We start from the raw sequence: 11860 nt of genomic DNA on the forward strand, positions 1-11860 counted from the left end.
GCCAGTACAAAATAATTATAACAAAGTATAAATATTAAATGAAGAAATGTGATTTGATGACAGCATATCTACCTCAAAAGCTAAGAGTAAGAAAACTGGAAACTATGAGGTTTTTTTAATGAGATTTTAGTAATGTGGCCAAGTTAAAAATACTCTGGCAAAAAAAAAAGAGTTAAAAAATGATGATGAAATGCAAAATACCTGGAAATAAACTAGCATGAAATAGATGCAATTTACATGGAGAAAAGTATGGAACTTAGTTGAATTTATAAAATGAGGCTTGAATGAATAGAAGAATTTACCATGTTCCTGAGGCCTCCTTAAAGTAAGTTACCAAATTTGCCCAAATCAATAAATTTAGTGAAATTCTAATAAAAAATATGTAGACTGTTTCAAAAAGAAATCTACTGATGGGGAACTTGCAATCAAATAAAAAAACATTTTCTAACACCATAGTTAAAGCAGTTTCTTCTTGCCTGTGTACAGACAGCAACAATAGTGGAACAGAATACCAAGCCCCAGAAAGACACACATTCTCTATAGGAAATTAATATATTACAAAGGTATCATTTCAAATCAGTGGGGAAAAGAGCGATTATTTAGAACCATAAAAGTAAATATTAAATTTGTACCATTCTTTCATCTTACTCCATATTTCTTGGGTGTTTAAATGTAATATTGTAGAGAAACAAGAAAAAATTATGTTCAATGGGAAAAAATTCAGGTGAATATTTGAATTAAGGCATGGGAACCCTGTGTAAGCATAGCAGTAAAAGCCAATGTAAATGGAAAGAGTCAATAACTGTAAGCACATAAAAGTTAAAGACACAGTTTATAAGTTAGGAAATGTATTTGTAGCATATACAGCAGAGCTATATTCAATGTCCATGATACAAAGAGTTCTTGTGATTTATGGGGAAAAAAAAGATAAGTACATCATACTCTTTCTACCTACCTCCATCCCACTAATGGAAAAATGAGCAAAGGACAGAACAAGCAGCTTATAAGAGCAGAAATATAATTGCCTAGTAAATTTTAAACTAAGTTCAAAATCACCATTAGCATATGGAATACATAGTATCATTTTTATCTGAAGTGTTGTCCGAAGCTTTTAAAGAACTATTCCAGCTATTACTGGTGACAGCATAGGAAAATCTATCCTCAGATACTGTGGATGTGATGGTAAATCAGTGTTACCTGTAAGAGAACAGAAAACAGTAGGTCTGAACGCATTGAATGCGGGTACTCCATTGGCACAAAAATCCCAATTCTGGAAGTGTATTGATTTGCGTGAGGTATGATTCCATTCCCAGGTGCCTAGGCAATAAGCACTAAGGTCTGTCTCTGTCACCCTGACAGAACGGCCTTCCCACGGCAGAGGACCAGGCTGTGGCCGAGAGGGCTCTGCAGGAAATGCGGGACCTCCTTAGGAACTCGGAGCAGGAGATCACCAGGGCCTGTGAGGACAAGAGGAGGCAGGAGGCGGAGGAGGCCCGGGTAAAGCAGCAGGAGTCCCAGGGGAAGCGGGGGCCTGAGGTCCACAAAGAGTCCCCGGCTCCCAGCCAGGGCCTAGGAAGGAAACAGAATGAAGGTGAGTTTTGGTGTGGCGAGAACCCTTTCACCCTGAGTGTGAAAAGAAAAAAGAATGTGCTTTAAATATTGTGTTAGGCCACAGGACGGTTTCCTAGAACTTTTACATAATGTGCTTTTACTGAATTGCAGTCAGTTTGGTTGCTGTGGAGCCTGACCTCAGATTGCAGCCTGTGCCATGAGGATTGAAATTCTGTGTATTCCTAGTAGATGTATTATTCCAAGCATTTCTGCCACTGAGTATTTTAGATAAATGTGTGTGAACAAGATGTGTGTTCATTTACTACATCAGGCAGTAAGTATAGCATACCAGTTGAGAATAATGCTGGTTTTGGAGCCAGATTGGTGGCAATCTAGTTTTTCTGCTTCCTAGCAGTGTGACTTTGGAAATTACTTAACCTTTCTGTGCTATTGCCTAATCTATAAAATGAAGATAATTACAGTGTCTCCTTCACAGGATTATTGTGGCGCTGAAAGCAGTTCATAGCATATGTAAGGAGATGAGAATAGTGCCTGGCTCATCAGCAAATGCTGGCTATTAAGAAAGCCTCTCTGTTATCCCTCAGATCTCCAGTTCAAGGCTCAAGACAGCACAATGCAGTGGTACCAGCAGCTACAGGACGTTGCCAGTCAGTGTGCGTTGGCCTTTGAGGGACTGACCAGCAGCAAAGACAGTCAGGTAGGCAGCAGTGTAGATCAGGAGTTCTCTGGGCCTTCTCGTGCTGTGTCCCCCAAGAATGTCTCTAACCCCTCATGTTCCCTGACCCTAACGGCATCTACTCAGCTCTTCAAAACTCTCTGCCTTCTCACTGTTATCACGGGGCAGGTCAGAAAGATAAAGATGGACCTCCAGAAGGCTGCCACCATCCCAGTGAGCCAAATCTCCACCCTATCAGGTTAGTCAGAGGGGTTAAGAGCATGGCCCTTCACTTCATTTTATTGTTATTTAAGATTCTGAATCTATTTATCTGTAAGGTTTCTATAAACAGAGTATGTTCAAACAAGTGTTCATAGTTGAATCAGGTACGTGTAAGTTCTGTGCGTCCTATTTTACTCTGCTTTACAAACACAGAAGGTAATTGTTACGTGTTTGTTGACTCATTTTTTAAAAATAAGCTGTATATTAGTAGTAAATTATTTAGGAAGGCTCTTAGCTGGAGTTGAAAGTTACTCCTGAAAACATTTCTAAGGGAACCTAGGATGTGACCTATTCTTTGCTTTTGTCCTGTTTCATCATCTTTCCAAACTTGAAGCGTGCCTAAATACTTTAAAACAAGTCCCTTTTCTCCCCAGAGACTGAGATTTAGAGAAAAAAATAGACAGGAAAGACCCTTCTTCCTCCTCTATGGAAACAGGTTCCATTTCACAGATGCCTCCGGATTACCGACTGCGGCCAAGTGGCCAGGACGTGTGTGCAGCTGGAAGGCTGCTCTGACTTAGCAAGGCTCCCGGGGCCCCTGGTTAACTTATTACCTAAAAAATATAGGAGAGTCACAGCTTCTGCCCTTGAGAGGCTATGTCACAATGGGGTAGGAAGCCAGGGAGACAAAGTTTCTGTTGAGGTTTCAAGAATGTAGAGGAATCACAAGGTGCTTGGGTGCTTGAGATTGAAGCAATGTCACAATGTGTTTATATTGTGGGACTTCGTGGTATGGAACAGCTTGTTGATCATAGTCGTGGAGGCCCATTCGTTTATAATACGGTATCTGGGTAACTTTTACAGAGATAGATTAAAATAAAGCTAGCATCCTGGGTACACCTATATAGCTCCCACGGCAACTGTTCCTGGGTGCTGACTCCCCCCCCCCCCAAACCTTCTGGTGAATGTATAGAAGGCACAGCACTGCTGCGCTCGGGGCTCAGCCTGTGGATAGGAATCCGCTGAGCCAGTGCCGGCACTAATAAATGCTGCTGCTCCCCGAACGTGTCCCCAGTGCCTTGTTTGTAGGTGCGTGATGCCTGCCACAACAGAACTCAGTATCACTTTGCTGCCCGAAATTCTCTCTGGAGCAGGGCAGGGTATAAACAAATAAGAACGTATAGTGTTCAGGAATGTGAAGTGCCTTTCCCCGTGGTAGCCACAGGGGAGATGCTGACTAGATGGCTGTTCCTAGCCTGCACTGCCCTCCTCAGCTCATCCCCAGGCCCCCCCGGTGGCTGCAGTCAGCCCCGAGGGCCGGAGGTGCGTGCCCCTCCCACCTGTCCACAGCTGTATTTCCCTCTTATCATCCTGGTTCAAAGGACAGGTGACCTTCCCGCCCACGGCTCCTTCTCCCTTCACTTGTTCCCATCCCTTCCCACCTCCTTCAAGACTTCGCCTCGTCATTTCTTGCCTTTCTCTCCTGTTTGCTGCAAATTGCTCCCTTCTGTGGGCTCCTTTCCCTTTAAACATACTTAAGTGCCTCACATCCTAAAATGTTCCCTTTGATTCTATATGTAAGTATTTTCTAGTCTTCCTCGTGGGTGTGCTTGGTGCCAGGGATTATTCCCTTCCTTGTGGCCTCTATTTTGTGGGCTTCTGTGACGGTATTCTCTTCCAGGTTCTCCTCCTACCCCTCTTCCTCCTGTGTGGGCTTCTGCCCCCCCCAACTGTACGTGTTTCCTAGGACCCCTCCTCGCCCCTCAGTGCTTCTCATTCTGCACACACCGTGGCTTCCAAGGTGACCTCCAATGCCGGTGACTCCGCAGTCTGGTTCGTTCCTTCCCACTGAGCTCCAGGTTCCCTGGCTTCCACTGTCTGAGCAGCGTCTCTGCTGGGTGTTAGTGAGCGGCTCCCGCATGCCTGGAGTTCAGCGTGTTCCAGTCTGAACTCGTCATCTTCCCACGCCTGCTTTCCTCCTGCTCGTGCTAAGTGACCAGCACTGTTCCCAGCTAGTCACTGAGCTGGAAGCCTGCAAGTCCGCTTGACTGCCTCCTCTGTTTCACTCACTCTCCCCGTCTGACTAGGCTCTAGTTTTGCTGTTCTTCACTTTTCTGTGTATCTCCTGACTCTGTCCCTTTGTCTCTGTCACTTCTGTAAGCCCTTGTCCTGCAGCCGGACACAGATGTGTACTAGCGTCAGTGCTCGCTAAACGTCAAGTCACTGAGAGGGCACCCACTTCCTGTCTCTGTAGAGGTGGATGTCCACGAGTCGTTAGATTCAAGCAGAATTTAAGTGTCTTCGGTGCTGACGTGGTATATGGGACGTGGGAGGCTGTGTCAGCCATCGGGTGGGGAGCTGGCTTTCCTAACAGGAGAAGCGTGGAGAAGGGACTGGATGGGGGTTTGGGCCAGACAGGTTCTCTGAAACCCTCAGTAAGCTAGTAAGTATGGATGTGAGCTGGGTGCGTTTGTACGGAAATGTACGTATTTTAGTAATCTCTGTAAAGTTTGAGTCTCTATTTCTGTTTTTCTGGGAATTACTAGCCTTGGGGTTTCTGTGATATCTCATTATTTAATTCTTTGTTCCCTCCTCCTTTTTTTACTTCCTAAGAAATGGGGTTGGCTTTTTTTTTTAATGAAATTGAATCGGTGGTTTGGGAAGGATATTTCTGAGATTTTTATAACATTTCTCCAAGTAATTAGGAATTGATCCGGGTATTTCTAAACTAGTGATGCTGTATTCATTCATGTAAATTTTCATTGCAAATAATGGAAACTAATTTAGAGCTGCTTAATCAAAAAAAAAAAAAAAAAGGCATTTGTTCTTAAGGTAAAGGGATTCTTCACTTTGGCAGGAATGGGGCTATGTGGCTACGTTCTCCGGAAGTAGAAACTTCCGTGCCTTTCTCTCTTCCATCTTGTCTTCACTCTGTATATCTTTGTTCTTATTTTTGGTCCACATGGCAGGTGCTGGGCCCACTGCTCACAGGTGTGTGCCGTAGGCCAGCACTGCCAGGAGTTGACTGTCCGGTGGCTGGTTCGGCCTGCCCTCTCCTCTAACTGTAGCCAGTGCTGGGGATGGAGCACGCAGGACCTGCAATCCAAACGGCTAGTGTAACCCACCCTTCTGTCTCTGAGGATGAAGGGGAGAGCAGGTCCTGGGGCGGCGGGGGTGGGGCATCATTATGTGTTGGGGAGATCCTTTAGATGGTTTATTTCCTGGAGATGGTATCTTTGTTTTGGAGATACCAACCACAGCCCATAGGATCTGTTACAGTTCACACCTTTTCTATACTGTTTGTCTCTCTGTTTGATGTGTCAATTTCAGAATTAGTTCATTCCCAAGTAAGGAATTCTTTTGAGATGGTACCATGTTGTATGTATTTCTGCACCTCAGACAACGTGCATTTGATTGTCAAATATTTATCCATATCAGTATTTTGACTTTAGGCTCTGAACTTTTATAGCACTTAATAGCTGGAGTTATATAGAGGCCTTGTTATTACAATGATGATGAGAAATGATCTGCAGGTGTGTCTTCTCACTAAACTCTCTGTCATATCCAGGCTCAAAGGTGAAGGAGGTATTTGACAAGATCCACAACCTACTCTCTGGAAAGTCTGTTCAGTCTGGTGGGCGTGCTGTGTGTGTCTCACTTCACCCACAGGGCCTGGACTTTGTCCAGTACAAACTGGCAGAGAAATTTGTGGTGAGCAACCTTATTGCCAGAGGTCTGGAAGAGGGGGCTGGTACACAATGTTTAAGCCTCTCTTGAGTATTAAGATTGCCCCATCTCTCTGTCCCCAGAAACAAGGAGATGAGGAAGTGGCCTCGCACCGTGAGGCAGCATTTCCCATCGCAGTGGTGGTGTCCGGGATCTGGGGACTCTTCCCTAGAGTGGGGGCCCTCTTTCTGGCTCATCTGCACAAGAATTGCCCTTACTCGGTTCCTTTCTACCCAGCCTTCAAGGAGGGCATGGCTTTGGAAAACTATCAGAGGTAGAGTTGTTCCTCCTCACTGGCTATGAGGGTGATGAGTGAAATAGAAATAGAATTGGGATTCGTTTCACCCCCGCTTTCAGTTCCTCTTAATGCCCCTTGAGTGCACTATCAGAAAACACAGTGTCTGTCATGCAAACTGGGTGACTTTTGGAATTTGTGGATTTAGGTACAATAACCAAGATAGTTTAATGGGAAGAATACTGGATCTAGAATCCTGGGGATACCTGCTTTGTCATTTAATAGATTTTCAAAATGGGTAAATCATTTAACCCCTTTGAGCGTCTTTTTCCTTATTTGTATATGGGGGCAACGATATGCGTTACCTCCTGTGAGTTGCCTCAAAGGGCTTATATGATGCACAGATTTGATCATGGAGATGAGTACTTTGTAAATTAAGTATTCTACAAATATAATATCTAATAATTTAATAATGCTAAGCGTAATACTAATATAGTGTTATTTTAGCCATGAAAATAGATTGTCACCCTCACTTCAGCCTTATCACATTGAGTTTTTTCTTCCGACATAGGATGCTTGGCTACCGAGTGGAGGACTCCAAGGTGGAACCGCAGAACAGATTTCTGAAACGCATGTCTGGGATGATCCGTCTGTATGCTGCCGTCATCCAGCTCCGGGGGCCGTATGAGAGCCAACAGGAGGTAGCCGCCCAGGCCTCCTGGCAGTGATGAGTCAGCCCTCATTCTCGTGTTCTAGCTGAAGCAGATACTCTATGCAGGGAGCCCTCCAGAGAGGGCAGTCTAGTTGCATGTTAAGCTAAAGGGTATTCCTGCTTCACAGGTATTCTCTAAAGAAGTTCATATTAATTATTAGGAAACTTTTGGATCATTAGAGCCATTTCTTCAAGGACTAGTTCATGTAAGACACTAAAGAACTGGGTTTGTAGAAGAGGCTGTCAGACAAGAGTAAGGTAAATCAGTCATTAAGGTTAAAGATTTTATTAGAAGAGGTGTGAGCAAGAAAGTGTCATATTAGACCCAGTTGGGCCTTAGAGGTCATCTAGGTCATGTCCTCACTGATGGACAGATGGAGGCTTAGCAAGCCACAGGGATCCACACTGTCAAGGACAGAGCCACGGCCCTATTCTTTTCCCAGGATACAGATTAGAGATGAAGAAGTTAATGGACTTGGAGACATGAAGAGGAAGGAATATAAACTAACTGGATCTGAGCAGTTTTTATTGTGTACTTGCTATGTCCCAGGTTCTGTGCTAAAGGCAGCAAAAGTGATGAGTAATAAGTAAAACATCTCTAAGGGTAGCTGTTGGCCTGTGGAGCTCCTTGAACTATAGCTGACAGATGTGTATTCAGGGAATCCTGAAAAGAATATGTGGGTCCCAGTGTGCTGGAACATTTAAAATCATGATTCGTTTGGGTTGTGCTTCCGCCCTGAGGCATGTGCTTGTTTTAGGTGATCTGCGGGTTCACATCTAATGGCTGGATTATAACATTGGGAATTTAGATCTCTGAATAAAATGAGATGGAAATATAGGCAAACTTCTGTTCTCCCAGGCTCATCCTCATGGCTTAAATCATGGCTGGCATTGGTTGGCACAGATCTTAAACATGGAGCCACTGTCGGACGTGACAGCCACCCTCCTCCTTGACTTTCTGGAGGTACGTGATGCGGTTGTCACAGAAGGGAGGCAGTGGTTGCGGCAGCCCTGAGACCCCTGCGTGATGAGAGCGGGGTAGCGGTGTGGAAGTAGAGGCGAGTGGTGAGCAGCTCTAGGACCCGGTGTCAGAATTCCTTCCCGAGCCCCAACACAAACCAACCTAGCTCTCCACTTCTCCCACTGTTCTTTCCTTCTCTCTGTGGATGTTTTCTTGTTTTAAACAACAGAAAACTGCATCCTAACGCAAGGGAAAAGGTGAGTTTATTTTAGGGTGGAGAGTGACACCAAGAATGAAGGGTGGGGCGTGCGGTGGAATCTCACGAGGGCTGGGACCAGGAACGAGTGTCGCCAGGTACCAAGAGTCTCTCTGGGGCCACGTGATTGATCATTGGTGCTTCTCCTGCAAATTGCCTCATTCTTGCCATATAAGCCAACTTTCCTCCAGCTCCCTGTGCACAGTGGAGAAGATGGCCATCCAGGCAGTATCCCTCAGCCTCAGCGTGGTCACCCAGCCTAGTGGAGCTGGTGTCCCACCACCGTGACCCCTAGTTCCCAGGAGAGAACATAAGATAAACCAGTGCTCCCACTCTAGGGTGAGGGTCAGGCTTCTGTGGGAAAGAGACACTTCCGAAAGAATAAAGGCTTGGCGTACATACCGTACAACCTGGGGTCTTTTGGCCTATAATGTCAATAGTTTCTAGTCACCTTTCAGTTTCTGAAGTTACATACATGACTAGTGATCCTGAATCACTGAGAACACAAGTGGTGTTCTGTGTACTGTGCTCAGTGAGGTTGAGAGGTATGTCACATGGTTCAAAAGGCTTCCATTCAATAGAATCGAAGAATATTTAAGTTTGATTCACATTTTCTGGTTTTCTGAAATACCTGGCTACCTGGCAGTCTGGTTAAAGGGAGGGAGGTATTGGCATATACAGAGGAAGGCTTCTGAAGAAAGTTGAATTTTTCCATCAGTTCCCGTAGTTAACTAGCTAAGTGGCATTGTGGCTAAAATTCTTGATATGAATGGAAGGCAGAGGGCTGGTTGTGCTGGAAGGGGTCTCCCACATGAGTGAATTTTCATTCTCTACTCGGTGCCTGTCTTCCCCTGCAGGTATGTGGGAATGCCCTCGTGAAGCAATACCAGATCCAGTTCTGGAAAATGATGCTTCTCATCAAGGAAGACTATTTACCCCGGTATTAGCTCACTGAGCCGACGCTCGGGGGTTTGGTGGGTGGAACTCATGACAGCAGATGCCCTTAGGCACTGTTATGTGCTGATTTTGACTCAGTTTAAACCACCTGTGCAAAGTGTGACATCTCCCATCTTTTCTTGATATTTGAACAAACTTCTTAAGAGTCTCTCTTACACATTATTAGCTAAAAGAAGAAAACAAATTAGGAAGATCTTAGATTCAGATACCTAACATTTTTAAAACTCTGTCCTTTTCCAAACTCCCCCAGATAATCTGGGATGGTGATTACATGCAGTTATGGATTAAACAGAGTCAAATCCCATCAATAAATAAATCTGTTGGAGAAACTGATTTATCGACCATCTGGCTTGAATCTAGTGTGGCTTTTCCCCTGTCTGTAGCCCTCTTACCCTTCCCAGCTCATTGGCATCTCAATGGGGAGAAAGACATTGGCAGCCATATCCTACCTGACCCCGGACCCCTTGGGGAGGAACAGCGCTCTCTTCTCCTTTGTCTGGTTTGAAAAGAAGGTTGAGACCATTTGGAAAAGCAACAGCATTCTTAGTCTTTTAAGACATCTCTGCTCCTTCCTTCAGATCAACAGGGTGCTGAACTTGGCTCCAAAAGACAGATGTGAATTGTAGGTGTGACTCAATGTCTCTTCTCTCCCTATAGGATCGAAGCCATCACAAGCTCAGATCAGATGGGTTCCTTCACACGCCTCAAACGGTTCGTGGAGGTAAGACACCCTTAGACTAGCATGTCCCGAACTGTTGCTGTCCTTGAATGGGCCTGGGTCTGACAAGCTTCAGATCTCTAGGCTCTGATTGCAATCTTCTCTTGATTTTTCTGAACCCTACATTTTTTTTATCTCTTCTCCATCCTTTCTGTAATTACATCTTCAAAGACCCAATTTTTTTTTATTTTGCTATTATTAATCTACAATTACATGCAGAACATTATGTTTACTAGGCTCCCCCCTTCACCAAGTCCCCCCCACAATCCCCATTACAGTCACTGTCCATCAGTGTAGTAAGATGCCATAGAATCACTACTTGTCTTCTCTGTGTTGCACAGCCCTCCCCTTGCCCCCCCACATTTACATGCTAATTGTAATGCCCCCTTTCTTTTCTCTGCCTTGTCCCTCCCTTCTCACCCATCCTCCCCAGTCCCTTTCCCTTTGGTAACTGTTAGTCCATTCTTGGGTTCTGTGATTCTGCTGCTGTTTTGTTCCTTCAGTTTTTTCTTTGTTCTTATACTCCACATACGAATGAAATCATTTGGTACTTGTCTTTCTCCGCCTGGCTTATTTCACTGAGCATAATACCCTCTAGCTCCATCCATGTTGTTGCAAATGGTAGGATTTGTTTTCTTCTTATGGATGAATAATACTCCATTGTGTATATGTGCCACATCTTTATCCATTCATCTACTAATGGACACTTAGGTTGCTTCCATTTCTTGGCTATTGTAAATAGTGCTGCGATAAACATAGGGGTGCACCTGTCCTTTTCAAACTGGAGTGCTGCATTCTTAGGGTAAATTCCTAGAAGTGGAATTTCTGGGTCAAATGGTGTTTCTATTTTGAGCTTTTTGAGGAACCTCCATACTGCTTTCCACAATGGTTGAACTAATTTACATTTCCACCAGTAGTGTAGGAGGGTTCCCCTTTCTCCACAACCTCGCCAACATTTGTTGTCTGTCTTTTGGATGGCAGCCATCCTTACTGGTGTGAGATGATATCTCATTGTGGTTTTAATTTGCATTTCTCTGATGACAAGCAATGTGGAGCATCTTTTCATGTGTCTGCTGGCCATCTGAATTTCTTCTTTGGAGAACTGTCTATTCAGCTCCTCTGCCCATTTTTTAATTGGATTATTTGCTTTTTGTTTGTTGAGGTGGGTGAACTCTTTATATATTTTGGATGTCAACCCTTTATCGGATCTGTCATTTATGAATATATTCTCCCATATTGTAGGGTACCTTTTTGTTCTATTGAAGAACCCTACATTTTTGTCCATGATTCTCTCGTAATCTTATGGGCTGCCATTTCATCTCCTAAGTCACTGTCCATATTGCCTGTGGAAAGCTATCCTAAGAAATGAATAACATGTGCTTAATAACTCTTGTCTCACCAGTACACTTTTTTGCATAATGGCCATGGTTCTGGTCTCAGTCTCAGGTCTGGGGAACTGGTGAATGTGGTCACTTTTCTCCATGAGAACAAACCGTACTTTCAGCCAGACTCCTCCCCTATTTCCAAGAACCAAGCTTTTTTTTTTTGGTATCCTTAATCTACAATTACATGGGGAACATTATGTTTACTAGACTCCCCCCTTCACCAAGTCCCCCCCACAAACCCCACTACAGTCACTGTCCATCAGTGTAGTAAGATGCTGTAGAATCACTACTTGTCTTCACTGTGTTGCACAGCCCTCCCCGTGCCCCCCCCATTATACATGCTAATCGTAATGCCCTCTTTCTTCTTTTCTTCCCTGCCCTTATCCTTCCCTTCCCACCCATTCTCCCCAGTCCCTTTCCCTTTGGTAACTGTTAGTCCATTCTTGGGTTCTGTGATTCTG

General features: G+C 44.4%; 1 protein-coding gene across 1 annotated transcript in view; it reads left to right on the top strand.

The window, feature by feature from the left end:
• Positions 1 to 11860, top strand: part of GLE1 (GLE1 RNA export mediator) — a 29354-nt gene that overhangs the window by 15036 nt on the left and 2458 nt on the right. Inside the window, exons 7-15 of the mRNA XM_057499094.1 lie at positions 1360 to 1591; positions 2157 to 2269; positions 2417 to 2486; positions 6018 to 6160; positions 6259 to 6449; positions 6982 to 7111; positions 7982 to 8086; positions 9197 to 9279; positions 9954 to 10017. Coding sequence (XP_057355077.1) covers positions 1360 to 1591; positions 2157 to 2269; positions 2417 to 2486; positions 6018 to 6160; positions 6259 to 6449; positions 6982 to 7111; positions 7982 to 8086; positions 9197 to 9279; positions 9954 to 10017 — 1131 coding nt within the window. The remainder of the gene's footprint in view (positions 1 to 1359; positions 1592 to 2156; positions 2270 to 2416; positions 2487 to 6017; positions 6161 to 6258; positions 6450 to 6981; positions 7112 to 7981; positions 8087 to 9196; positions 9280 to 9953; positions 10018 to 11860) is intronic.

The sequence above is a fragment of the Manis pentadactyla genome, chromosome 3 (assembly GCF_030020395.1).
Source record: "Manis pentadactyla isolate mManPen7 chromosome 3, mManPen7.hap1, whole genome shotgun sequence".
Taxonomy (NCBI): Eukaryota; Metazoa; Chordata; class Mammalia; order Pholidota; family Manidae; genus Manis; species Manis pentadactyla.